The following is a 23,405-nucleotide window of genomic DNA, read 5'->3' as shown; positions in this document are numbered from 1 at the left end:
CAAAAAGGTCCATGAATTTTTAGACTGTTAAGTTTAAAACATCCAACTTTCTAAAATGCAAATAAGTGTTAAAACATTTGTCCTTTACAGAAAGAAACATCTTATTTATTTGTTTGTATTTATTTTGTTTGGTCAAATTATTTTTTCTGCAATGAATGCCACATTACTTCCATCACCCTCCCTGGACACTGTCTCAAACTGACCCCAACTGCTTGCAACATCGGCATCCTATTTGATCCTGAGCTGAGTTTCCAACCTCATATCCTCTCCATCACAAAGAAGGCTTACTTCCACCTCTGTAATATCGCCATCTCTGCCCCTGCTTTAGCTCATCTGTTGCGGAAACCCTCATCCATGCTTTTGTTACCTCCAACATTGACTATACCAATGCTTTCCTGGCGGGCATCCCACCTACCACCCTCCATAAACTTGAGCTCATCCAAAACACTGCTAACCTGTACCAAGTCCCATTCACCCATCATCCTTGTGCTCGCAGACCTTTTTAGCTCCCAGTCCACCAATGCCTCGATTTTAATATTCTCATCCCTCCATGGCCTGACCACTCCCTACCTCTATAACCTCCTCCAGCCCTACAGCCCTCCGAGAACTCTGTGTTCATCCAACCTCTATGCGTCCCCCACTTCCTTCATCCCACCATTGGTGACTGTGCCTTCAGTCATCTGGGCCCTAAGCTCTGGAATTCTCTCCCTAAACCTTTCCACCTTGCTTTCCTCCTTTAAGATGCTCCTTATAAGTTATCTCTTTGGCTCAGTGTCAATTTTTGTCTCAAGTGCCTTGGGGCATTTTACTATATTAAAGGAGCTATATAAATGTAAGTTGTTATTGTTAAATGTGTGCACTGCCTCTGATGTATCATTTTCCTACCATTATTTCCAACCGGTTTTAATTGTTTAAAAACTAGGGGCTGGATTTTCATTGAGGAGTCGGGTAGGAGGCGGGACTACAACTTTTGGGGTTGTAGTCCCGCCTCCATCGAGTTCCAGCCAACCCACGCGATTTTGACTTGATTAACCTTGTTGAGCCTGCCTAGCGGGCTCAGCAGGCCAATTAAGGACCACCCTGCAACAGGCGACGTCACAGATTGATATTTCATCTGTCAAGACCTTTTGACAAATGAAATATCAGCGTTTCACAGCTGTTTGAAGCTGTTAAACACTGATGATCTGTACTCCAGGTTAATTCCTTCCTCTCAGGATGATTTAGAGATCTCCCTGGAACAGAAAGCAGAGGTTGCAGATTTTGACAGCTGGCGGGCATTCTGCTTTCTGTGCCGGTGTGATGAGGGACTCCCGAGACCTGAAGGAAAGAAGGCTGTAAAGATAAGTAAAGGTTAGTAGAACTTCTTTAAACACTTTACACAGACCAAACACACTTACCTCTGCACTCATGCACCCATCACTCACCTGAACACCGGACATCTTGACCCCTCCAAGCCCTTCATCCCGATGGCCCACCTCGCTAACTTGGCGTAGTTTGGAGCCATCGGGAATCCCACATTTCACGAATGAAAATAGGGATTAGGCTAAAAACTGCCTGTTAACTACCTGTTAACAGGCAGTTAATTGGCACTAATCCCCTTCCCGCCTCAGGGAGGTGGGTCCCAGTGCAGGGCGGGTACCCGCCTCCTTTGAAACTGGCATGGAGGCGGGTTGGGGGCAGGATGGGGTCGGGACCCCCGATTTTAGGATTTTAAACCCCCACACGCCTCCAATCCCGACTCCACGGCCCAATGAAAATCCAGCCCTAGGTCTCTGGGTCTGGCAAAAGGATAGGGGGGGCCAGCTCATGGGTGCTAGTCAACCAGAATCCAAATATCAATATAAAAACAACTTTAGGCTGTTGGCAGATCCAGGAAAATAGCAGTCTTCCCAAGTTGGTTAGTTTCTAAAAATCTCAACTCACACACCATGGGGGCGATTTTCCCAGCCCGAGGAGGCAGGTTTGGAGGCGGGACAGTTGGCAAAATGGCAAAAACTGAGGGCGGGCTCGGAACCCACCTCCAACCTGCCTCCGCGCAATTTTGCCGGAGGCGGGTTTGATGGGTGTGATTTGGTCCCACCTCCATCAGTCGGTAGAGGTAGTTGAGACCCTTAAGTAGTAGTTAAGGGCCTCTATAATCCTATTTTGACAGGCCTTCATTATTTTACCACATTTTCAGCGTGTTGCACGACCCTCCTAAACCACGCCAGCTAATCTTGGCGGGTTGACAAATGGGTGGCCTCCTCACAGCTGCAGCTCCACCGTTAAAATGGAATTTTCATCAGGGAGCAGCTGCAGGTGGCAGAACTTTTGTTCCAAAGGTCTTTCAGCACTTTTAGCAGGCCTACCGAAGTCAGAGGTGCTGCAGCTTCTATCTCTCAACTGTGGGACCTCCTTGGAAGACCCTCTCCCCACTTGGACTGAGCGCTTCCCCAACGGAGGTATCTGCCAGCAGCATGGGAACCATTTATTTCCTTCCACCATGGACCTCAGAATCAGATGAGGAGCAGCCATGGCAGCAGCAGAACCAGGCAACTCAGCAGCAACAGCAGCAGGAGCCCCAACCTCCTGCTCACCCACCTGATGCTGTGCAGGGCAGAAGGCGCCAGCGCATGGAAGCACGTCATGCAAGGAATGCACTCATCCTGGCTAGATTTGCATAGGTTGCCCATTGTGGCACATGTGCTTGGCTCCTTCTTAACACATGACAGACAATGGACATGACTCTCTGGCCTCCTTTCACTCTGACTACCAACCTGACCACGCAAGTGTCGCGGAGCCCGCAATGTGGAGCTGCCAAAGCCGAAATAACAGATGCCATCATGCCAACAGTTTGCCACAGGAATGGCATTTCATCAATAAACAGAAACAATCACCCAATCTGCACACAGATCTGAAGGTTATATCCCTTGCCAGCTGGACCCACATAGCCTTGGTTTCTTTGGGAGGCCTTTTCCTCCCAGATGGGGGGAAGAGCACCTCCCTGCTAGCTCTCGCCCCCTCAACCAGCATACCCAGCGCCTCATCCGAGAACCTCGGGGAGGCCCTTGCCTTGGAGCTGGCCATTCTTCATAGAATCATCGAATCATAGAAAGTTACAGCATGGAAGGAGGTCATTTTGGCCCAACATGTCCGCGCTGGCCAACAAAGAGCTATCCAGCCTAATCCCACTTCCCAGCTCTTGGTCCGTAGCCCTGCAGGTTAGAGCATCCTAAGTGCACATCCAAGTACTTTTTAAATGTGGTTAGGGTTCCTGCCTCTACCACCCTTTCTGGCAGTGAGTTCCAGACCCCCACAACTCTCTGGGTGAAGAAATTTCCCCTCAAATCCCCTCTAAACCTTCCCCCAATTACTTTAAATCTGTGCCCCCTGGTTTTTGATCCCTCTGCTAAGGGAAATAGGTCCTTTCTATCCACTTTCAATGCCCCTCATAATTTTATAAACAGACCCAGCCTATCCAATCTTTCCTCATAGCTAAGATTCTCTACTCCCGGCAACATCCTTGTAAATCTCCTCTGTACCCTCTCTAGTGCAATCACATCTTTCCTGTAATGTGGTGACCAGAACTGCATGCAGTACTCTAGCTGAGGCCTAACTAGTATTTTATACAGTTGAAGCATAACCCCCCTGCTCTTGTATTCTATGCCACAGCTAATAAAGGCAAGCATTCCGTATGCCTTCTTAACCACCTTATCTACTTGGCCTGCTACCTTCAGGGATCTGTGGACATGCACTCCAAGGTCCATTTGTTCCTCTACACTACTCAGTGTCCTACCATTTAATGTGCATTCCTTTTCCTTGTTAGCCCTCCCCAAAAGCATTACCTCACACTTCTCCAGATTGAATTCCATTTGCCACTGTTCTGCCCACCTGATCAATTTATTGATATCTTCCTGCAGTCTACAGCTTCCTTCTTCAGTATCAACCACACAGCTGATTTTAGTATCATCTGCAAACTTCTTAATCATACCCCTTATATTCAAGTCAAGATCATTGATATATACCACAAAAAGCAAAAGACCTAGTACTGAGCCCTGCGGAACCCCACTGGAAATAGCCTTCCAGTCACAAATACACCCATCAACCATTACCCTCTGCTTCCTGTCTCCAAGCCAGTTTTGAATCCAACTTGACACTTTGCCCTGGATCCCATGGGCTTTTAACTTCTTGACCAGTCTGCCATGTGGAACCTTATCAAAAGCCTTGCTAAAGTCCATATACACGACATCAAATGCACTACCCTCATCTACCCTCCTTGTTACCTCCTCAAAAAATTTAATCAAGTTTGTCAGACACGACCTTCCCTTAACAAATCCGTACTTTTTCCCACCACCGAGGTTAGGTTGACTGGCCTGTAATTACTCGGTCTATCCTTTTCTCCCTTTTTAAACAAGGGTACTACATTAGCAGTCCTCCAGCACCACACCTGAAGCCAGAGAGGATTTAAAAATGATGGTCAGGGCTTCTGCTATTTCCTGTTTTGCTTCACTTAACAGCCTGGGATACATTTCATCCGGGCCTGGGGATTTATCCACTTTTAAAGCTGCTAACCCCCTTAATACTTCCTCTCTTACTATGTTAATTTCATCTAATATTTCACACTCCTCCCCCCCGATAGCAATGACTGCTTCGCCCCTCTCCTTTGTGAAAACAAACACAAAGTATTCATTAAGAACCCTTACGACGTCTCCCACCTCCACACACACTACCCTCATGATCTCTAATAGGCCCTACCCTTTCTTTAGTTATTTTTTACTCTTATTGTATTTATAAAACATCTTTGGGTTTTCCTTGATTTTACTTGCCAAGAATTTTTCATGCTCTCTCTTTGCTTTCCTAATATCATTTTTAATTGCACCCCTGCACTTTCTGTACTTCTCTAAAGATTCTGGAGTATTTAGCCCTCGGTATCTGTCATATGCCTCCCTTTTTTTCTTTATCCTACCCTGTAAGTCTCTAGACATCCAGGGGGCTCTAGATTTGTTAGTCCCACCTTTTTTCTTTAAGGGCACATGTTTGGTCTGAACCCTCCGGATCTCCTCCTTGAATGCCTCCCACTGCTCTGTCACTGATTTACCTTCAAGTAGCTGTTTCCAGTCCACTATGGCTAAATCTCCTCTGAGCTTAGCAAAATTTGCTTTTCCCCAATTTAGAATTTTTATTCCTGGACTATCCTTGTCCTTTTCCATAACTACCTTAAATCTAACAGAAATATGGTCACTAGCTCCAAAATGCTCCCCCACTGATACGCCTTCTACCTACCCAGCTTCATTCCCTAAAACTAAGTCCAGAACCGCCCCCTCCCTTGTTGGGCTTGCTACATACTGGCTAAAAAATTCTCCTGGATGCATTTTAGGAATTCCGCACCTTCTATACCCCTCACACTAATTTTATCCCAGTTAATATTGGGGTAGTTGAAATCCCCTACTATTACTGCCCTATAGTTTTTGCACTTCTCAGAAATTTGTCTACATATTTGTTCTTCTATCTCCCTCTCACTGTTTGGGGGTCTGTAGTACACTCCCAGCAGTGTGATCGCCCCTGTTTTGTTTTTCAATTGGACCCATATTGCCTCATTTGATAATCCCTCCAACATATCATCCCTCCTCACAGCTGTAATAGTTTCTTTAATCAATACCTCCAACACCTCCCCTCTCTTTTTACCTCCCTCTCTATCTCTTCTGAAAATCCCGTAACCAGGAATGTGGAGCTGCCATACCTGCCCCTCTTTCAGCCACGTCTCTGTAATAGCTATAATATCATAGTCCCAAGTATCTACCTGTGCCCTCAGCTCATCTGCCTTGTTCGCTATACTCCTTGCATTGAAGTATATACCATTTAGTACAGGCAAACCTCCTTGTTGACTACTATCTAGCCCTTGATTCATCTGTCCTTCCAATTTACTTTCTACATTTTTGTTTTCCAATTCCAGTTTTTCTTCCCTCCCTATTGACTCTATACTTAGGTTTCCATCCCTTCCACGAGGATATTGGTCCCATTCCATTTGAGGTGCAACCCGTCTGGCTTGTAGAGGTCCCACCTCCCCCAGAAACAGTTCCAATTCCTCAGGAATCAAAAGCCCTCCCTCCTACACCATCTCTCCAGCCACGCATTCATCTACTCTATCTTCCTATTTCTGAACTCACTAGCACGTGGCACTGGTAGTAATCTGGAGATAATAGCTTGGAGGTGGTGCACCATTGATCAAAAACCAGTGGAATGAGCCAAGGCAGCAAGCAGCCCTTAAATGAAGCTGGATAAGTGACGTCAGCAGAGGCGAGTTTCAGTCCCAAAACACTAATTGGCCCAGGGGAACCCACACCTCTGAAATCAACTGGCCAATTAGGGGAAAATTGCAAATTTTTCCCACCTCTCAGTGGAGGCGGGTTTGGAACCCACCCAAACCGAAATCCACCTCCAACCCATCTCTGTTGGGAAAATTGCCCCCCAGGACACTGAAACAAAAGCTAATGTTACAGCCATAAAGGGAATCATGTGTTGAAGTATTTTTGATACTGTGACATTAAACCTAAACTACAAAAACCCTTGTCAATTTTAAATGAAAAAAATCACATCTATTTGACCTGTCTTCCACCTTTATCTACCATATTTTTCATTTTTCTTTCAATTTAAGCTTCAAACGTTACACTTGCCTGTTTTCTCCGGCTCCCATTCCTATTTGCTAAAAAATCAGCAGCAAAGACTAGATTTCAGCCAGCCAATAGAAAATCCGAAGATTGGTGTCATAGACATGATCAGATCAGCTATGGGTGCACAAAATTGAGACACACCTGGAAGTGCTGCTTCAAAGATACATTTCTGGGGGATCCCAAAGCATATTCATGTCCAGATAAGTAAATTTCAGTGCACCTTGTTAATTTTTTGTATTATTCATTCACAGATGTGGGTGTTGCTGGCAAGGCCAGCATTTATTGCCTATCCCTGATTGCCCTTGAGCTGCCTTCTTGAACTGCTGCAATCCATGTTGTAGCAGGTTTGATACAACTGGATGGCTTGCTGAGGCAGTTAAGAGTTAACTACATTGGACAGCAGATTTCCTTCCCTGAAGGACATTGTGAACTAAATGTTTTTTTAATGACAATCCAGTAGTTACATGGTCACCATTACTGATATTATTCCAGATTTAGTAATTAACTGGTTTTAAATTCCCTAACTGCTGTGGTGGGATTGGAGCTGGATCATTAAGTTCAGGCTTCTGAATTACTAGTCCAATAACATAACGACTGTGCTATTGCTCCCGTTAAATATTAATGGTAAAAGGTGGAGGGCACGTTAATCTTCCCCACTTTCCAGACTTGACTGACAGAATCTTGAAAGCCCCCAAGTGAGCAATGGTAAATCAGTTCAGCCCTTACCGACACTGCGCCTTTTTAAAAATCAGTGAATTTCCCATAGCAGGTATTTGAGTCGGCAGCCTATGAGTGCAGTATTACCACAAAGTACTTGGATGACCATTCATTGAAGTCCTTTGTATTTTAAGAGATGGAAACTTGGCAACTTTCTTTATATGGAAATATACTGCTGTCGCAAATATGAATTACAGAATGTAATCCATGCATGCCAAATATCATAAGTTTGTGTTTACCCAATTTATCACCCATTCAGAATCAATGTGCAATGTCTTTACCCGTGTGTGTTCACACCAAGAACTGTACAAGTTGTACCAGATACATCAGGGGATGGGTTTTGAATGTTTTAATGAAGTGAGGCAGAAATAGAAACGATAGATGATGTGTTGACCAGTGTTTTGAACATAAAGCATTCATTTCTCTAGGTGGCGATTTTGAATTTTAGAAATACAGCCCCAATTATGTCAATTCAATTTAATCTGCAGTATAGTAAACGAAAAGAGGCCGGTGCAGCGACTGAAGTATGACCGTGTAATTGGTGAGTTGTCTACTTAGACAAGCGGTTGTTGCTTTTAAGTTCAACCGGGGCGGGGGTCTTTTTGTTGCTTTTTCCCTCCACCCGAAAAACTACCGGATATATTTCTTCCTTTGCCTGGAGTTTTTTGCAGAGCCGAAGCTTCACCTCGCCAGGAGATTCCTCACCATCTAACGGAATGCTGTTTACTGGTATACTGGACTGAGAAACACCCGTCAATCACATTGTCTGCACTGGTTATAAATACAACCTGAGCAGCTGCAGGCTCTGTTCTATTTGAGGACAGAAGTTAGACAGAGGCAAGCTCTCACCGTTTACCAGGACCGTTTGAAAGCAACAATAAAGGATTCAGCACACAACTAAAACTTTTCTGCTTCGCAAAAGCCAGGACAGCTGTTTAATGTTTCAATTAAGGTAAAAAAAGCATGATTCTTTTGCATATTTTTGTGTTTTCAAATGTCAACAGCATTTTGTCAGATTGTGATGCTCCGAGTGTTTTTATTTTATAGAACATTGAGTCGAGAGCAGTAAGATTACAGACGAGCACACTGAACAGTCCACTTACACAAACTTAAACTTTTAACCTGCAGCTTAAACAGCATGACAGCCCACTGCCACAACACGACTCGGAGTATTTACAGCAGCGAATCTCTAGAGCTGTTGTGCGGCATTTTTCAATCGAAAGTTTCCAACGCCAGCATGGGCGAGAAGATCTGGAGTGATGGCAAGGACCATCCCCTTGCCAAAGTTCAAATCGTTGTTTTAAGTGTGATCTTCACCCTGGCCCTAGTTACAAACTCCACTCTCCTCCTCTTGCTTTGGAAAAGGTGCAAGCAGGTCTCACGGATGGATGTCTTTGTTACCCACCTGTGCCTGGCAGACCTGGTAGTGGCCTTATTCCAAGTATTTCCCCAGCTCTTCTGGGACATCACCGACAGATTCCTCGGCCCGGACGCGATCTGTCGGCTCGTCAAGTACCTGCAGATCGTTGGCATGTTCGCCTCCCCTTACATGATAGTGGCGATGACCATCGATCGCTACCAAGCTATCTGCAACCCCATGGTCACCTTCCAGAGGAGGAGGAGGACCAGGAGGGCGCGCTGGAATGTCCCCGTGTGCATCGCCTGGACCATCTCCTTGCTTGGCAGCGTCCCTCAGATCTTCATCTTCTCCAAAGCCGAAATCCAACCCGGCGTCTTCGAATGCTGGGCTCGCTTTACCGAACCCTGGGGACTGAAGGCTTACGTGACCTGGATCACGCTGGCGGTCTTTCTCCTCCCCACCTTGACTGTGGTCGTGTGCCAGGTGTGGATTTGCAGAGCGATCCAGACCAACCTCGACACCAAGGCGCTCCGGGACCCAGAGGGCAGCAGAGCCTGGAGAGCCAGCAGTGTGACCGCGGTGTCCAAGGCTCGGATAAAGACGGTCAGGATGACGGTGGTGATAGTGCTGGTGTACATCACCTGCTGGGCCCCATTCTTCACGGTGCAACTCTGGTCGGTGTGGGACGTCAACGCACCAAGAAAAAGTAAGATACTTTCATTCAATGGCACTGATCGTTTCTTATTCTTTATAACTGCAGATTTTTTCAAACCACTTCCCCAGTCCTTAAACACTCTTTATTGAAGGCGTTGTAATACAATGTGTGCATATTATAATAAATTGTTTTACATATTTTAGATAACATTATTTTAAATATAGACCAACCTCTTATTGTTTCTAACTTACAGAGCACATAGGAATGTTATGTCATTTCAGATCCCCCAATTGTTCAACTGCTGAATGAAGCACTTTGAGATAGCTATTACATTAAAGGCACTAGATAAATGCAAGTTGTTCTAATGTTCGTGCTTCATACTTGATTTCCCAATATATGGTAACGTTTGGCTTCCTTTCTTCCCAGATGCGGTATTTTCCGTCTTAATGCTCTTAGCCAGCCTTAATAGCTGCGTCAATCCTTTCATTTACCTGTTTTTCGGTGGTAAAGTGCCCAAGATGCGAATGCCATCATTGTGCGGGAAGCAGCCAGCCAGACGAAACTCTCTGCAAGTGGAGCCCAATCTCCTCAGCACCATCTACACAAACCAAAAGACTCACTGAATCTAGGATGATTACAGTTTTACATTAACGAGCAGTTACAGCCCTCCATTTATGCATATCGTGTACCTCAGCTAAGTCAACGGGATACATTTGTAGAATATATAATATTCAGTTAAATTATTTTGTAGTCAGTACAAACACAAATTTTCTTTGAAAGCAAAGAAAGTCTGAAGCTGCTTGATCAAATTTCATTGTCGTGAAATCTTTACAACAAAGGGAACTCAAGACTTCGAGACATAGAGAATGATTTTGACTATTTCCTCCTTTCATCTTTAGCCCATTAAAGAGCATAAACTTTAAGTGCATTAAACTAACCACAAAGTTTATTTTCACGTTTTGCCGGTCAGAGTAGTATTTCTTTACCGTACTTCTTTTTCCAATTTCATTACCTCTTTTCCTGAAGACCATGGTGGGCTTTAGCTCCACAAGCACTGGCAGCTCTCTGGCACCTCATTCAAGTGGCCATGTATGAGCCTGGGTAGTAGAAAGGCCATGAATCCATTGGCAGGAAAATGACCTTTCCTTTCAATCATCCTAAATTGTTTTGAACTAATTTAACCATTCAAAATTAGTTAAATTTGTCTTTTATTATATAAATAATTCATTTGGTAGAAATACACAGAAATATTAATATTTGCCGTGCTGTTCTTCTGGATTTACTTTATTTCATTTCTTCTTCAGTGTTATGTTAGCACATTACAGGAATTTGAACTCAGCAACAAATGGCTTTTAAACTGTTGTCTATGTCAGATAGTGAAATGTAAATTTTTAAATCTTTTGTTTGCATTAACAAAAATAAACTTCAGTGACTGTTTCTGAGGTAGCTAATGGCTTATCTTTTCCCATTAATTCAGAGGTCCCTTGGGAATCTATCCTCTCTCCCACTCTGCTCCTTCTTCATTTCTGGGGGAGGTGGGACCAGTACAAACTGGACAGTTTGCACCTGGGCGGGACCGGGACCGATGTCCTGGGGGAGTGTTTGCTAGTGCTGTTGGGGAGGGTTTAAACTAAAATGGCAGGGAGTTGGGAACATGTGCAGGGAGACAGAGGAAAGGGAAGCAAGGATAGAAACAAAAGACAGGAAGGAGAAAAGCAAAAGTGGAAGGCAGAGAAATCAAGGGTGTAAATCAAACAGGGCTACAGTAAATAATAATTCTAAAAGGACTAAGAGTGGTAAAAAATCAAGCCTGAAGGCTTTGGGGGAAAAATTCAGTATCGCCCCATTTGGGGCACCATTATCGGCCGTGTGTAAAGTTTAGCGCCTGGCACTAATTATCGCCTCCGACAGCAAACTTCGCTTTTATCGTCCCTGGAGGTGATTGGAGCGCTAAATCAGGCGCTTCACACCTGTCTTAAGGCACAAAGGCCGAGGAGCGAGGCGCTACCCCAAAGCGCTGGCGAAGCAAGGAATGGCAAATCAAAATAAACCTGCAAAGTGCTGCTCAGTACTCAAAACTCCTTCACACAGCGTTGAATCTCTCCAGAAGTCCCTCTCTCTCTCTCTCTCAGAATGCGTGGTGCAAAAATGTTACCGACAAAAAAAGGCAGGAAGCAGTCGTCTTTAAATAGCGCTCCCCTAGTCCCTTTCTGACAGCATAACGCTCCCCTCAACCTGTTGTTGCTAGCGGCAGGCGGTAAGGAAGGGGGCGCCACACAATAAACGGTCCGGGGCGCTAAGGAGGTGTTGTGCACTCGACTGACGTCACAATCTGCTGGCGCAGGAGATCGTGGCAGTAGTGTTTAGCGCCGCCACAAAATGTCTAGTTAATTTCACGAGTGGCGCAAACATCGCCGCGCCCGGGCGCTAGTTGCTTTGCACCCCATTAGCGCCCTCTTAGGGCGCTAACGGGAGGCGCAAACAACTGAATTTCCCCCCCTTTGTGTCTTAATGCGAGGAGCATATATAATAAGGTGGATGAATTAGCTGCGCAAATAGATGTAAACGGATATGATATAACTGGGAGTACGGAGACATGGCTCCAGGGTGACCAAGGCTGGGAATTCAACATCCAGGGGTATTCAATATTCAGGAAGGACAGGAAAAAAGGAAAAGGAGGTGGGGTGGCATTGCTGGTTAAAGAGGAGATTAACACAATAGTAAGGAAGGATATTAGCTCTGATGATATGGAATCTGTATGGGCAGAGCTGAGAAATACCAAGGGGCAGAAAACGTTAGTGGGAGTTGTATACAGACCCCCAAACAGTAATGCTGAGGTTGGGGATGGCATTCAACAGGAAATTAGAGATGCGTGCAATAAGGGCACAGCAGTTATCATGGGTGACTTTAATCTATATATAGATTGGGCTAACCAAATTAGTAACAATACTGTGGAGGAGGAATTCCTAGAGTGTATACGGGATGGTTTCCTGGACCAATATGTTGAGGAACCAACTAGAGATCAGGCCATCTTAGACTGGGTATTATGTAATGAGAAAGGATTCATTAGCAATCTTGTGCGAGGCCCCTTGAGGAGGAGCGATCATAATATGATAGAATTCTTCATTAAGATGGAGAGTGAAGTAGTTGACTCAGAGACTAGGGTCCTGAATTTAAATAAATGAAACTACGATGGTATGAGGCACAAGTTGGCTAGGATGGATTGCGGAATGTTACTTAAAGGGTTGACGGCGGATAGGCAATGGCAAACATTTAAAGATCGCATGGATGAACTAAAGAATTTTTTCATCCCTGTTTGGCATAAAAATAAAACAAAAAAGGTGACTCAACCATGGCTAACAAGGGAAATTAGGGATAGCATAAGATCCAAGGAGAGGATGTATAAATTGGCCAGAAAAAGCAGCAAACCTGAGGATTGGGAGCAGTTTAGGATTCAGCAAAGGAGGACAAAGGGATTCATTAAAAAGGGGAAAATAGAATATGAGAGTAAGCTTGCAGGGAACATAAAAACTGACTGTAAAAGCTTCTATAGATATGTGAAGAGAAAAAGATTGGTGAAGTCAAGCGTAGGCCCCTTGCAGTCAGAATCAGGGGAATTTATAATGGGGAACAAAGAAATGGCAGACCAATTAAATACATACTTTGGTTCTGTCTTCACGAAGGAGGACACAAATAACCTCGCAGAGATGTCAGGGAACATAGGGTCTAATAAGAGGGAGGAATTGAATGAAATCAGTATTTGTAGTGAAATGGTGTTAGGGAAATTGATGGGATTGAAGGCCGATAAATCCCCAGGGCCTGATAATCTACATCCTAGGGTACTTAAGGAAGTGGCCCACGAAATAGTAGATGCATTGCTGGTCATCTTCCAAAATTCTATAGACTCTGGAACAGTTCCCATGGATTGGAGGATAGCTAATGTAACCCCACTATTTAAAAAAGGTGGCAGAGAGAAAATGGGGAATTATAGACCGGTAAGCCTGACATCAGTGGTGGGGAAAATGCGAGAGTCCATTATAAAAGATGTAATAGCAGAGCACTTGGAAAACAGTGACAGGTTCGGATAAAGTCAATATGGATTTACAAAAGGTAAATCATGCTTGACTAATCTACTGGAATTTTTTGAGGATGTAACTGGTAGAATAGATAAGGGAGAACCAGTGGATGTGGTGTATTTGGATTTTCCGAAGGCTTTCGATAAGGTCCTGCATAAGAGATTAGTGTGTAAAGTTAAAGCACATGGGATTGGGGGTAAGGTACTGACTTGGATAGAGAACTGGTTGGCAGACAGGAAGCAAAGAGTTGGAATAAACAGGTCTTTTTCCAAGTGGCAAGCAATGACTAGTGGGGTACCGCAGGGATCGGTGCTCGGACCCCAGCTATTCACAATATATATTAATGATCTAGATGAGGGAACTAGATGTAATATCTCCAAGTTTGCAGACGACACAAAGCTGTGTGGGCATGTGTGCTTTGAGGAGAATGCAGAGAAATTCCAGTATGATATGGACAGGTTGGGTGATTGGGCAAATGCATGACAGATGCAGTATAATGTGGATAAATGCGAGGTTATCCACTTCCGTGGCAAAAACAGGAAGACAGATTATTATCTGAATGGCAATAGATTGGGAAAAGGGGAAGTGCAGCGAGAGCTGGGTGTCCTTGTGCACCAGTCGCTGAAGGTAAGCATGCAGGTGCAGCAGGCAGTTCAGAAGGCAAGTGGTATGTTGGCCTTCATAGCGAGAGGATTCGAGTACAGGAGCAAGGATGTCTTGTTGCAGCTGTACAGGGCCTTGGTGAGACCGCACCTTGAGTATTGTGTGCAGTTTTGGTTGCCTTATCTGAGGAAGGATGTTCTTGCCATGAAGAGAGTGCAGCGAAGATTCACCAGGCTGATACCTGGGATGGCAGGAATGACGTATGAGGAGAGATTGGGTCGATTAGGCTTATTTTCACTCGAGTTTAGAAGAATGAGAGGGGATCTCATTGAAACTTATAAAATTCTAACAGGACTAGACAGACTAGATGCAGGAAGGATGTTCCCGATGGCGGGGGAGTCCAGAACCAGGGGTCACAGTCTAAGGATAAGGGGTAAGCCATTTAGGACTGAGATGAGGAGGAATTTCTTCACCCAGAGAGTGGTGAACCTGTGGAATTCTCTACCACACAAGGCAGTTGAGGCCATATTCAAGAGGGAGTTAGATATATTTCTTAAGTCTAAAGGGATCAAGGGATATGGGGAGAAAGCAGGGACAGGATACTGAGTTTGGATGATCAGCCATGATCTCATTAAATGGTGGAACAGGCTTGAGGGGCCAAATGGCCTACTCCTGCTCCTATCTTCTATGTTTCTACGTTTCAATGATGTCCCAAATTCATCAACCAAACTTATATATTCCTTTGCTGATAATTCCATTCTACATTCATCAATTTCCATCAGATCAGATGTTCTTTGTGCTCAAAATCTCCAGCCTCCTGCAATGCATTAGTGGGAAAATTATGTTTCAGTTTACTCCCTGTTCTTCAATCGAACAATTAAAATCTTGTTTATTTTAATTCCTCAAAGGCAGTTTCTTCATGTCTCTCTCAAGTCTAACCAACTGCCACCACCTCTTATTTTTGATGGATCTACTTTCAATTCTTCATCCATTGGCATTCTTGCTTATGATCAAAATGGAACTACCACAGTTTCATTGCTAAAGCTATCTCCAAAACCTAAGGTTTCTTCTTTATTGCCAAACAGTCCCTTTCCTCTCAATAACTCTGTATACAGCCCAAGACCTGAATATCCGACTCTGCTGCTGAAACCCTCATCAATGCCTTTGTTATCTCTAGACACAAGAGGTTATTAAACAAAATTAGGGCTCATGGGATTGAGGGTAATATACTAGCATGAATTGAGGTTTGGTTAACGGACAGAAAACAGAGAGTAGGAATAAACGGGTCATTTTCGGATTGGCAGGCTGTAACTAGTGGGGTACCGCAAGGATCGTGCTTGGGCCTCAGCTATTCACAATCTACATCAATGATTTGGATGAGGGGACCAAATGTAATATATCCAAGTTTGCTGATGATACAAAGCTACGTGGGAATGTAAGTTGTGAGGAGGATGCAAAGAGGCTTCAAGGGGATATAGACAAGCTAAGTGAGCAAATGGAATATAACGTGGAGAAATGTGAAGTTATCCACATTGGTAGGAAAAATAGAAAAGCAGAGTATTTTTTAAATGGTTAGAGATTGGGAAATGTTGGTGTTCAGAGGGACCTGGGTGTCCTTGTACACGAATCACTGAAAGTTAACATGCAGGTACAGCAAGCAATTAGGAAAGCAAATGGTATGTTAGCCTTTATTACAAGAGGATTTGAGAATAAGAGTGTCTTACTGCAATTATATAGGGCCCTGGAATACTGTGTACAGTTTTGGTCTCCTTACCTAAGGAAGGATATACTTGCCATAGAGGGAGTGCAACGAAGGTTCTCCAGACTGGTTCCTGGGATGTGGAGGGGGGGGGGGGTGACGTAAGAAAACTACTCGGCACTTGGTCTAAGTATTAAACAAGACTTTAATCAACTGTTTTTCAACATGGAGATCTAGTTGTGTCCTTCACTAGTTCCTGTTAAAGAATGTCCTGAGCAAGCTAGGCCCATGCCCGAGTATTTATACTCTCCCTGGACAGCACCACCAGCATCATTTCATAAGTCATTTCCACATAAATGACAAGATTCATATCAGGGGATTCTCCTATGAGGAGAAATTAAGTAGACTAGACCTATATTCTCTAGAGTTTAGAAGAATGAGAGGTGATTTCATTGAAACATATAACATTCTTACAGGAATAACAACAGAAAAAGCTGGAAAAGCTCAGCAGGCCTGGCAACATCCGTGGAGAGAGAAACAGAGTTAATGTTTCAGGTTGAAACCCTTCTTCAGAACTGAGAAAAAAAAGCTGGAAATGAAACAGATGAAAAAGCAAGTTGGGGGCTGGGAAATGGGGGAGGGGATGAAAGAACAAAAGGGAAGGTTTGTGAGAAGTGAAGAGACATTAAGAGATATTCAAGGCGAGACGAGATGGTAATAGGACAGATTAAGAAACAAAAGATGGCTCTAGATGAAGTGTGAAATGCACTGGCAGAATGAAAGACAGCTGCCATGTGGGAGAGAAAAAAACGAGAAAAGGCACAAACCAAAAGTGTGGATAAAAAATATATAAATATGATGGGGGCCGAGGTTATGATCTGAAATTGTTGAATTCGATATTGAGTCTGGAAGGCTGTAAAGTGCCTAAATGGAAGATGAGGTGCTGTTCCTCAAGCTTATGCTGAGCTTCCGTGGAACAATGCAAGAGCCCGAGGACGGTGAGGTTTGAGTGGGAGTGGAGCGGTGAATTAAAATGACAGGCGACCGGAAGCTCAGGGTCACCCTTACGGACTGAACGGAGGTGTTCCGCAAAGCGGTCACCCAATCTGCGTTTGATCTCCCCAATGTAGAGGAGACCACATCATGAGCAGCAAATACAGTATACTAGATTGCAAGAAGTACAAGTAAATCGCTGTTTCACCGGGAAGGGGTGTTTGGGGCCCTGGGCAGTGGGAAGGGGGGAGGTATAAGGGCAGGTGTTACATCTCCTGCGCTTGCACAGGAAGGTGCCGAGCGAAGGGGAAGGGGTGCGGGGGGTGATAGAGGAGTGGACTAGGGTGTCTCGGAGGGAGCGGTCCCTATGGAATGCTGAAAGGGGAGGTGAGGGGAAGATGCATTTGGTGGTGGGATCAGGTTGGAGGTGGCGGAAATGGCCGAGGATGATGCGTTGAATGTGGAGGCTGGTGGGGTGAAAGGTGAGGACAAGGGGAACCCTGTCGTGGTTCCGGGAGGGAGGGGCAGGGGTGAGGGCAGAAGTGCGGGAGATAGAACAGATGCGGTCGAGGGCCATGTCAACCACGGTAGAGGGGAATCCTCGGTTGAGGAAAAAGGAAGACATGTCGGAAGCACTGGTATGGAAGGTGGCATTGTCAGAGCAGATGCGGCGGAGACGGAGAAACTGGGAGAATGGAATAGAGTCCTTACAGGAGGCGGGGTGGGAGGAAGTGTAGTCCAGGTAGCTGTGGGAGTCAGTGGGCTTGTAGTGAATGTTGGTCAATAACCTATACCCAGAGATGGAGATGGAGAAGTCGAGGAAGGGAAGGGAAGAGTTGGAGATGGACCATGTGAAGGTGAGGGAAGGGTGGAAATTGGAGGCAAAGTGAATGAAATTGTCTAGTTCAGGGCGAGAGCAGGAAACGGCACCGATACAGTCATCAATGTACTGGAAAAAGAGGTGAGGGAGGGGACCCGAGTAGGACTGGAACAAAAAGTGTTCCACATATCCCACGAAAAGGCAGGCATAGCTAGGAACCATGCGGGTACCCATAGCAACACCTTTGATTTGGAGGAAATGAGTGGAATCAAAGGAGAAGTTGTTCAATGTGAGAACAAGTTCAGCCAGGCGGAGGAGGGTGGTGGTGGATGGGGACTGGTTGGGCCTCTGTTCAAGGAAGAAGCGGAGCGCCCTCAGGCCATCCTGGTGGGGGATGGAGGTGTAGAGGGATTGTACGTCCATGGTGAAAAGGAGGTGGTTGGGGCTAGGAAACTGGAAACTGCTAAAGTGGCAGAGGGCGTCAGAAGAGTCGCGGATGTAGGTGGGAAGAGACTGGACAAGGGGAGAAAAAATAGAGTCGAGATAGGAAGAGATAAGTTCTGTGGGGCAAGAACAGGCTGAAATGATGGGTCTACCAGGGCAGTCCTTACAGGGCTTGACAGGGTAGATGAAGGGAGGATGTTTCCTCTGGCTGGGGAGTCTAGAACCAGGGGTCACAGTCTCAGAATAAGGGGTCGACCATTTAGGACTGAGATGAGGAAAAATTTCTTCACTCAGATGGTGATGAATCTTTGGAATTCTCTACCCCAGAGGGCTGTGGAGGCTCAGTCGTTGAGTATATTTAAGACGGAGATTGATAGATTTTTGGATATTAAGAGAATCAAGGGATATGGCGATAGTGCAGGAAAGTGGAGTTGAGGTAGAAGACCAGCTATGATCTTATTGCATGGCGGATCAGGCTGGAGGGGCCGAATGGCCAACTCCTTCTCCTATTTTTATGTTCTTATGTTCTTAACTATTCCAATGCACTCCTGGCCAATCTCCCACATTCTATCCTATGTAAACTTGAGGTGATCTAAAACTCTGCTGCCCGTGTCCTAACTCGCACCAAGTCTCATTCATCCATTACCCCTGTGCTTGCTGACCTACATTGGCTCGATTTTAAAATTCTGATCCTTGTTTTCAAATCTCTCCATGGCCTCACCCCTCCCTATCTCTGCAACCTCCTCAAGCCCTACAACACTCAGAGATATTTGCGTTCCTCCAATTCTGGCCTCTTGAGCATGCCTGATTTTAATCGCTCCACCATTTGCGGCTGTGCCTTCAGCTGCCAAGGCCCTCAGCTCTGGAATTCCCTGCATAAACCTCTCTGCCTCTCTACCTCTCTTTCCTCCTTTAAGACACTCCTTAAAACCTACCTCTTTGACCAAGCTTTTGGTCACCTGCCCTAATATCTCCTTATGTGGCTCCGTGTCAAATTTTGTTTGCTAATGCTCCTGTGAAGCCTCTTGAGACATTTTATTATGTTAAAGGTGCTATATAAATACAAGTTGTTGTTGTTGTTGTTGCTCCCATTCCTGGATTGACTCATCTAGCACCATTCTTGCTTTCCTAGAGAAATGCAGGAAAAAGACTGTTGTCTGATAGACAAGTCCCTCTCTTATCTCCAGCTGCCAACCTATCTCCCCTTCCCCTTCTCCCCCCATTGCACAGCCTTTCTTCTCTGTATTTTATTGATGCAACTATGGTCAGCACGCATTTGAACTTTCCTCTCTTGTTCCTCCTGAGCTGCAGAAATGCTGCCACTTTTCCTCCTCTGTACATGGCCACTGTATTGAAATTTATTCTATGCTTTACCAGAACCTCAAAGTGATAAAGCTCCTTACCCCCCATTCAGTCATTTCCTCTTTCTATAGCTTTTAGGCTATTAAAGTCATTTGGAATCACCTATGCATGCTTCCTGATTTACCATTTATTTTCTTTGCATTTTCAATCTTGATGGTCTCCTGCAATGTTGGCTTAGGTCTTCCACTTTGGCTTCTCACTTCAAAATACCCTTTCATTTAAGTGAAGTTTAAATACATATCTCTGAGGAGAATTGTAGTGTTAACATGAATGACAGATAGCTGCACAACACTTTTGACCTGGTATAAAAAATTATGGCTAATGGAATTTGTTCCTTAACATATTTGGAATTATATTGGGTTGCGAACATATTATGTCAAATCATGAACTGCATATCTAGAAATATTTGTTTAGAAAATGGAATGCATATTTATGTCATTTATAATATTTTTTATGTTTTACTGAGTTAATTACCTTCACAATAAATGTTCACTGACTATCTCTTTTTATGTACCCTGTTTTGTCTGAGAAATAGGATTGGAATAAACCAGTTATGGCAATATTTGTACTTGGTTCTAACATTAATTCTGACTCTATCCTCTCTGTCTAACCATAACATATTAACCAGAGCAAGAATGTATAACAACACTGAGTTATTGGGTGGCTATTTGTGCATATACCTCAAATATGCTTCTAACACACAACGCAAAAAATAGTTCCAAATTAGAATGAATCTCCCAAGGGGAACTGAATACTCATATGGCATCTGTGTTTGACTTTGACAAATAACACGCTAACTCTATAAGACTAAGCACCACACTGTTAAAGTTTATAACTGATTCATTAACCAGAATCCAAACATATTTTGTCCAATGGTTATCAGCAGTAAATTTAACCCTTATGAAATATTTGATCATGACAGTGTAATGATGGGCATGCAAAGTGAGGTAAAATAAGATAAGGACAGGCCTGCTATTTAATGGTATGCAGGTCAAATATGAGTGGGGAACCTAAATTAAAATTAGTTTGAAAGATTACAGATACAATTGACAACGATACATAATTTCTGACCAGAGATATTCAGAGTGCACTGTAAGGTCTGACTATAATACTATCCTATTTTCCCAAGAATGCACCCTCTTGGAGCCCAAATAGAAATTGCTGTAACCCGCCATTACAGATTAAATGTCTAATCACATATTGGGCCAGATTTTGCTGTCGGAGGACATCAAATGGCGTCTGCAGTTAGACTTGCCTGCACCCTTCAGCTCAAAACATTTTTGCCCACTAAGCTGCTGAAAATGCAAGCTGATAATGGCACAGCGAGGGAAACAGGGCACTGGGGACCTGAGTGAACAGGGCAACCAACAGGGGCTCTCCATAACCAATCAGATTGAAGGATTGATAAATAAACAGCAGAAGGACTGAGAAAGAAATGTAAATTAGAGTGGGTGAATTCAATGTCAAATCAAATCAGGTGCAGAAAGAGAAATAAACAGAGGGAAAGAAAGATTGGATTAAGAGACAGAGAAAAAGAGACAGAAAGGGAATTAAAAAAAAGTAATTTTAATTTGACATTTAAAAAATCTCCAACAAGAATTATTACCTGAAGGAATGAGACTCCACACTTGTAATAGTTAATTTTCAGAGCCAGAGAGGTTGATTGGCAGTAATTAACAATTGCCACATTGCTAAAAGGATACTTACACTTGAAATGACAAGAGTTCATTTTCTGTGGCCACTTTAGTTTGTATCTATTGCGTAAATACATGCATGTGTGCACCAAATTCCCTGGCATGCTGCACCAGTCCACCCACCCTCAGCTCTTCGCACCTCCAAATAGACTTTCCAGCTGGTTGCTTGGAGACAAGGGCTATCCACTGAAGACATGGCTCATGACACCCTTGAGGAGGCCAAGTACCGAGGCCAAGGAGAGATATAATGAAAGCCTCCTGTTCACCAGATGTGTCATAGAGAAAACAATAGGCATGCTGAAAATGCACTTCAGATGCCTTGACAGATCTGGAGGAGCCCTTCAGTACGCACCAGCCAGGGTCTCCAGAATCATCATGGTCTGCTGAGTGTTGCACAACATAGTGCAGCAACGTGGATTAGCGCAGCACAAGGAGCAAGGCTCAAAGCGCACAGCCTCTTCAGAGGAGGAGGAGGTGGAGGAGGAGAATCAGCTGGAAGACAAGGAGCAGGAGCAGGAGGAACCTGAGGTCCAGATGCTAGCAGCACCCAAGCACTTTGCTGCCCGGGAGGCCAGGGATGACCTCATCATAGCCAGATTCACTTAACTTCCTGCATTACAACAATATGGCTGCCACATGTTGTGCCAGGTTGTTCCCCCAACAACACCATAAAGCATCCCTACAATGACCAAGCCATTCCTTTCACACTGACTCCCATTGCTGGAGGTAAAGTTATGTCTCACCATTCACTTCAACTCACTGAGCCACTTCCAAAGCAGCAGACAAAAATGGGCATGACCAGAAAGTGGTGAAAATAAATAGTTTTATATGTGACATAACAGTAATGGAACCTTAACAAAAACACTTCTTTAAGCACCCATGTGCTTACCCTTGTGCATCTACTTCTGTGTCATTTTTCTTTTACGCGTGCTTCTACGAGGTGCAACCCCTGTGACTTCAGCAGAGGTAGAGGCAGCCTGCTCACTTCTCTGCTGCGACTGCGTAGAGACTTTTGGCGGACGTCCTCTGGGTTTTGGAGAATGTGATGGCCCTGCCAAAGTCTGCACCTCCTGCAACTGTGCAGGGCCAGACTCAGCCATCGGGATCCCAGGAGGCACCTGGGGCTCTGTCTGAGGGGGAGGCAATGGGGGAGAAGTGTGAGCACTTTGAGAGGAGCCCCCACTTCCATGTCCCCTCTCACCATCATTCCTCTCATGGGCCACCCACACTTTGCTGCTAGCAAAGAGCTGGAGAGCACTTTGCTGCACAGCAGTGGGGCCATGAGAACCCAAGTCTACGCTTTGATCCCTCCTAGAGAGGAGGTCTATGAGCATCTGCTATTTGTCCTCCATAGATATCACGTGCTCATGTGAGTGGCGCTTTAGCTGCTCCATGCAGCTGGCCATCCTTTCCATGGACGAGCCTACCGTCGCCATTGCCTGCGGCACGATGGTGCTCATAGGAACACAGGAACAGGAGTAGCCATTCAGCTCCTCGAGCCTGTTCCGCGATTCGATAAGATCATGGCTGATTTGTGATCTAACTCCATATACCTGCCTTTGGCCCATATCCCTTAATACCTTTGGTTAACAAAAAGCTATCAACCTCCGATTTAAAATTAACAATTGATCTAGCATCAATTGTCGTTTGCGGAAGAGAGTTCCAAACTTCTACCACCCTTTGTGTGTAGAAGTGCTTCCTAATTTCACTCCTGAATGGTCTGGCTCTAATTTTTAGACTACGCCCTCTAGTCCATGTTGGAGATGGACTCCTCCATTTTCTGGAGATTTGCAGTCATTGCAGCTGCAAAACCTGCCAGAGCCTCCTAGCACTTCTTGCTGCACCTCCAGGATCACCCTCTTTCTGGATGGCCCCCGAGGCTGAATGTCTGCATGCAGCTGAGCAGAGCTGGGAGCGTCCCGCGCCCTCCGGTGAGGAGTCTCCACTGCTGTCCCTGTCTCCACCATCTCCTCTTGCTCACTTGTGACTTGTGAGACACCAGGTGACAACACTACTCTGTCTCGCGTAGGACCCACCGAGGTGTGCGTATCTGCGCTGGTGCTGGTTGCACTTATGTCTGGTGACGGTGCACCCTCAGAGGTTGGAGGCTCCTCTGAGGAGTCGTCATCCTCCTCCGGCACCATTTCATTGGGCCGGATAACGCGCAGGACAGGCTTAATAGGCCCTATTGACGTAAAGTCGTTTTGTGGAGCGGGATGGAACCAGCAACAGGCTCGCGACCTATCCGGGCGGCTACCTGGACCCGACCCGCCCAGGTAGGGAAAATTCTGGCCATGGTTTCTGCTAATGTAGATGATCTCAGCCAGGAGAT

The 23,405-nt window shown here is 45.0% G+C and overlaps 1 protein-coding gene across 1 annotated transcript; it reads left to right on the top strand.

Annotated features, from left to right (window-relative positions):
- The first annotated feature begins 7,321 nt into the window (after positions 1–7,321).
- Positions 7,322–10,819, top strand: LOC147110972 (vasopressin V2 receptor-like). The gene is given in 4 exon segments (XM_086001396.1): positions 7,322–8,319; positions 8,496–9,433; positions 9,809–9,998; positions 10,000–10,819. Coding segments are annotated over 4 exon segments (1,176 nt in total). The 5' UTR covers positions 7,322–8,305; the 3' UTR covers positions 10,034–10,819.
- The last annotated feature ends 12,586 nt before the right edge of the window (positions 10,820–23,405 follow it).

The sequence above is a fragment of the Somniosus microcephalus genome, chromosome 11 (assembly GCF_052327205.1).
Source record: "Somniosus microcephalus isolate GS21.2 chromosome 11, FLI_Smic_1.0, whole genome shotgun sequence".
Classification (NCBI taxonomy): domain Eukaryota; kingdom Metazoa; phylum Chordata; class Chondrichthyes; order Squaliformes; family Somniosidae; genus Somniosus; species Somniosus microcephalus.
Note: the sequence above shows the minus strand (reverse complement) of the source record. Positions and strands in the feature narration are given on the sequence as shown.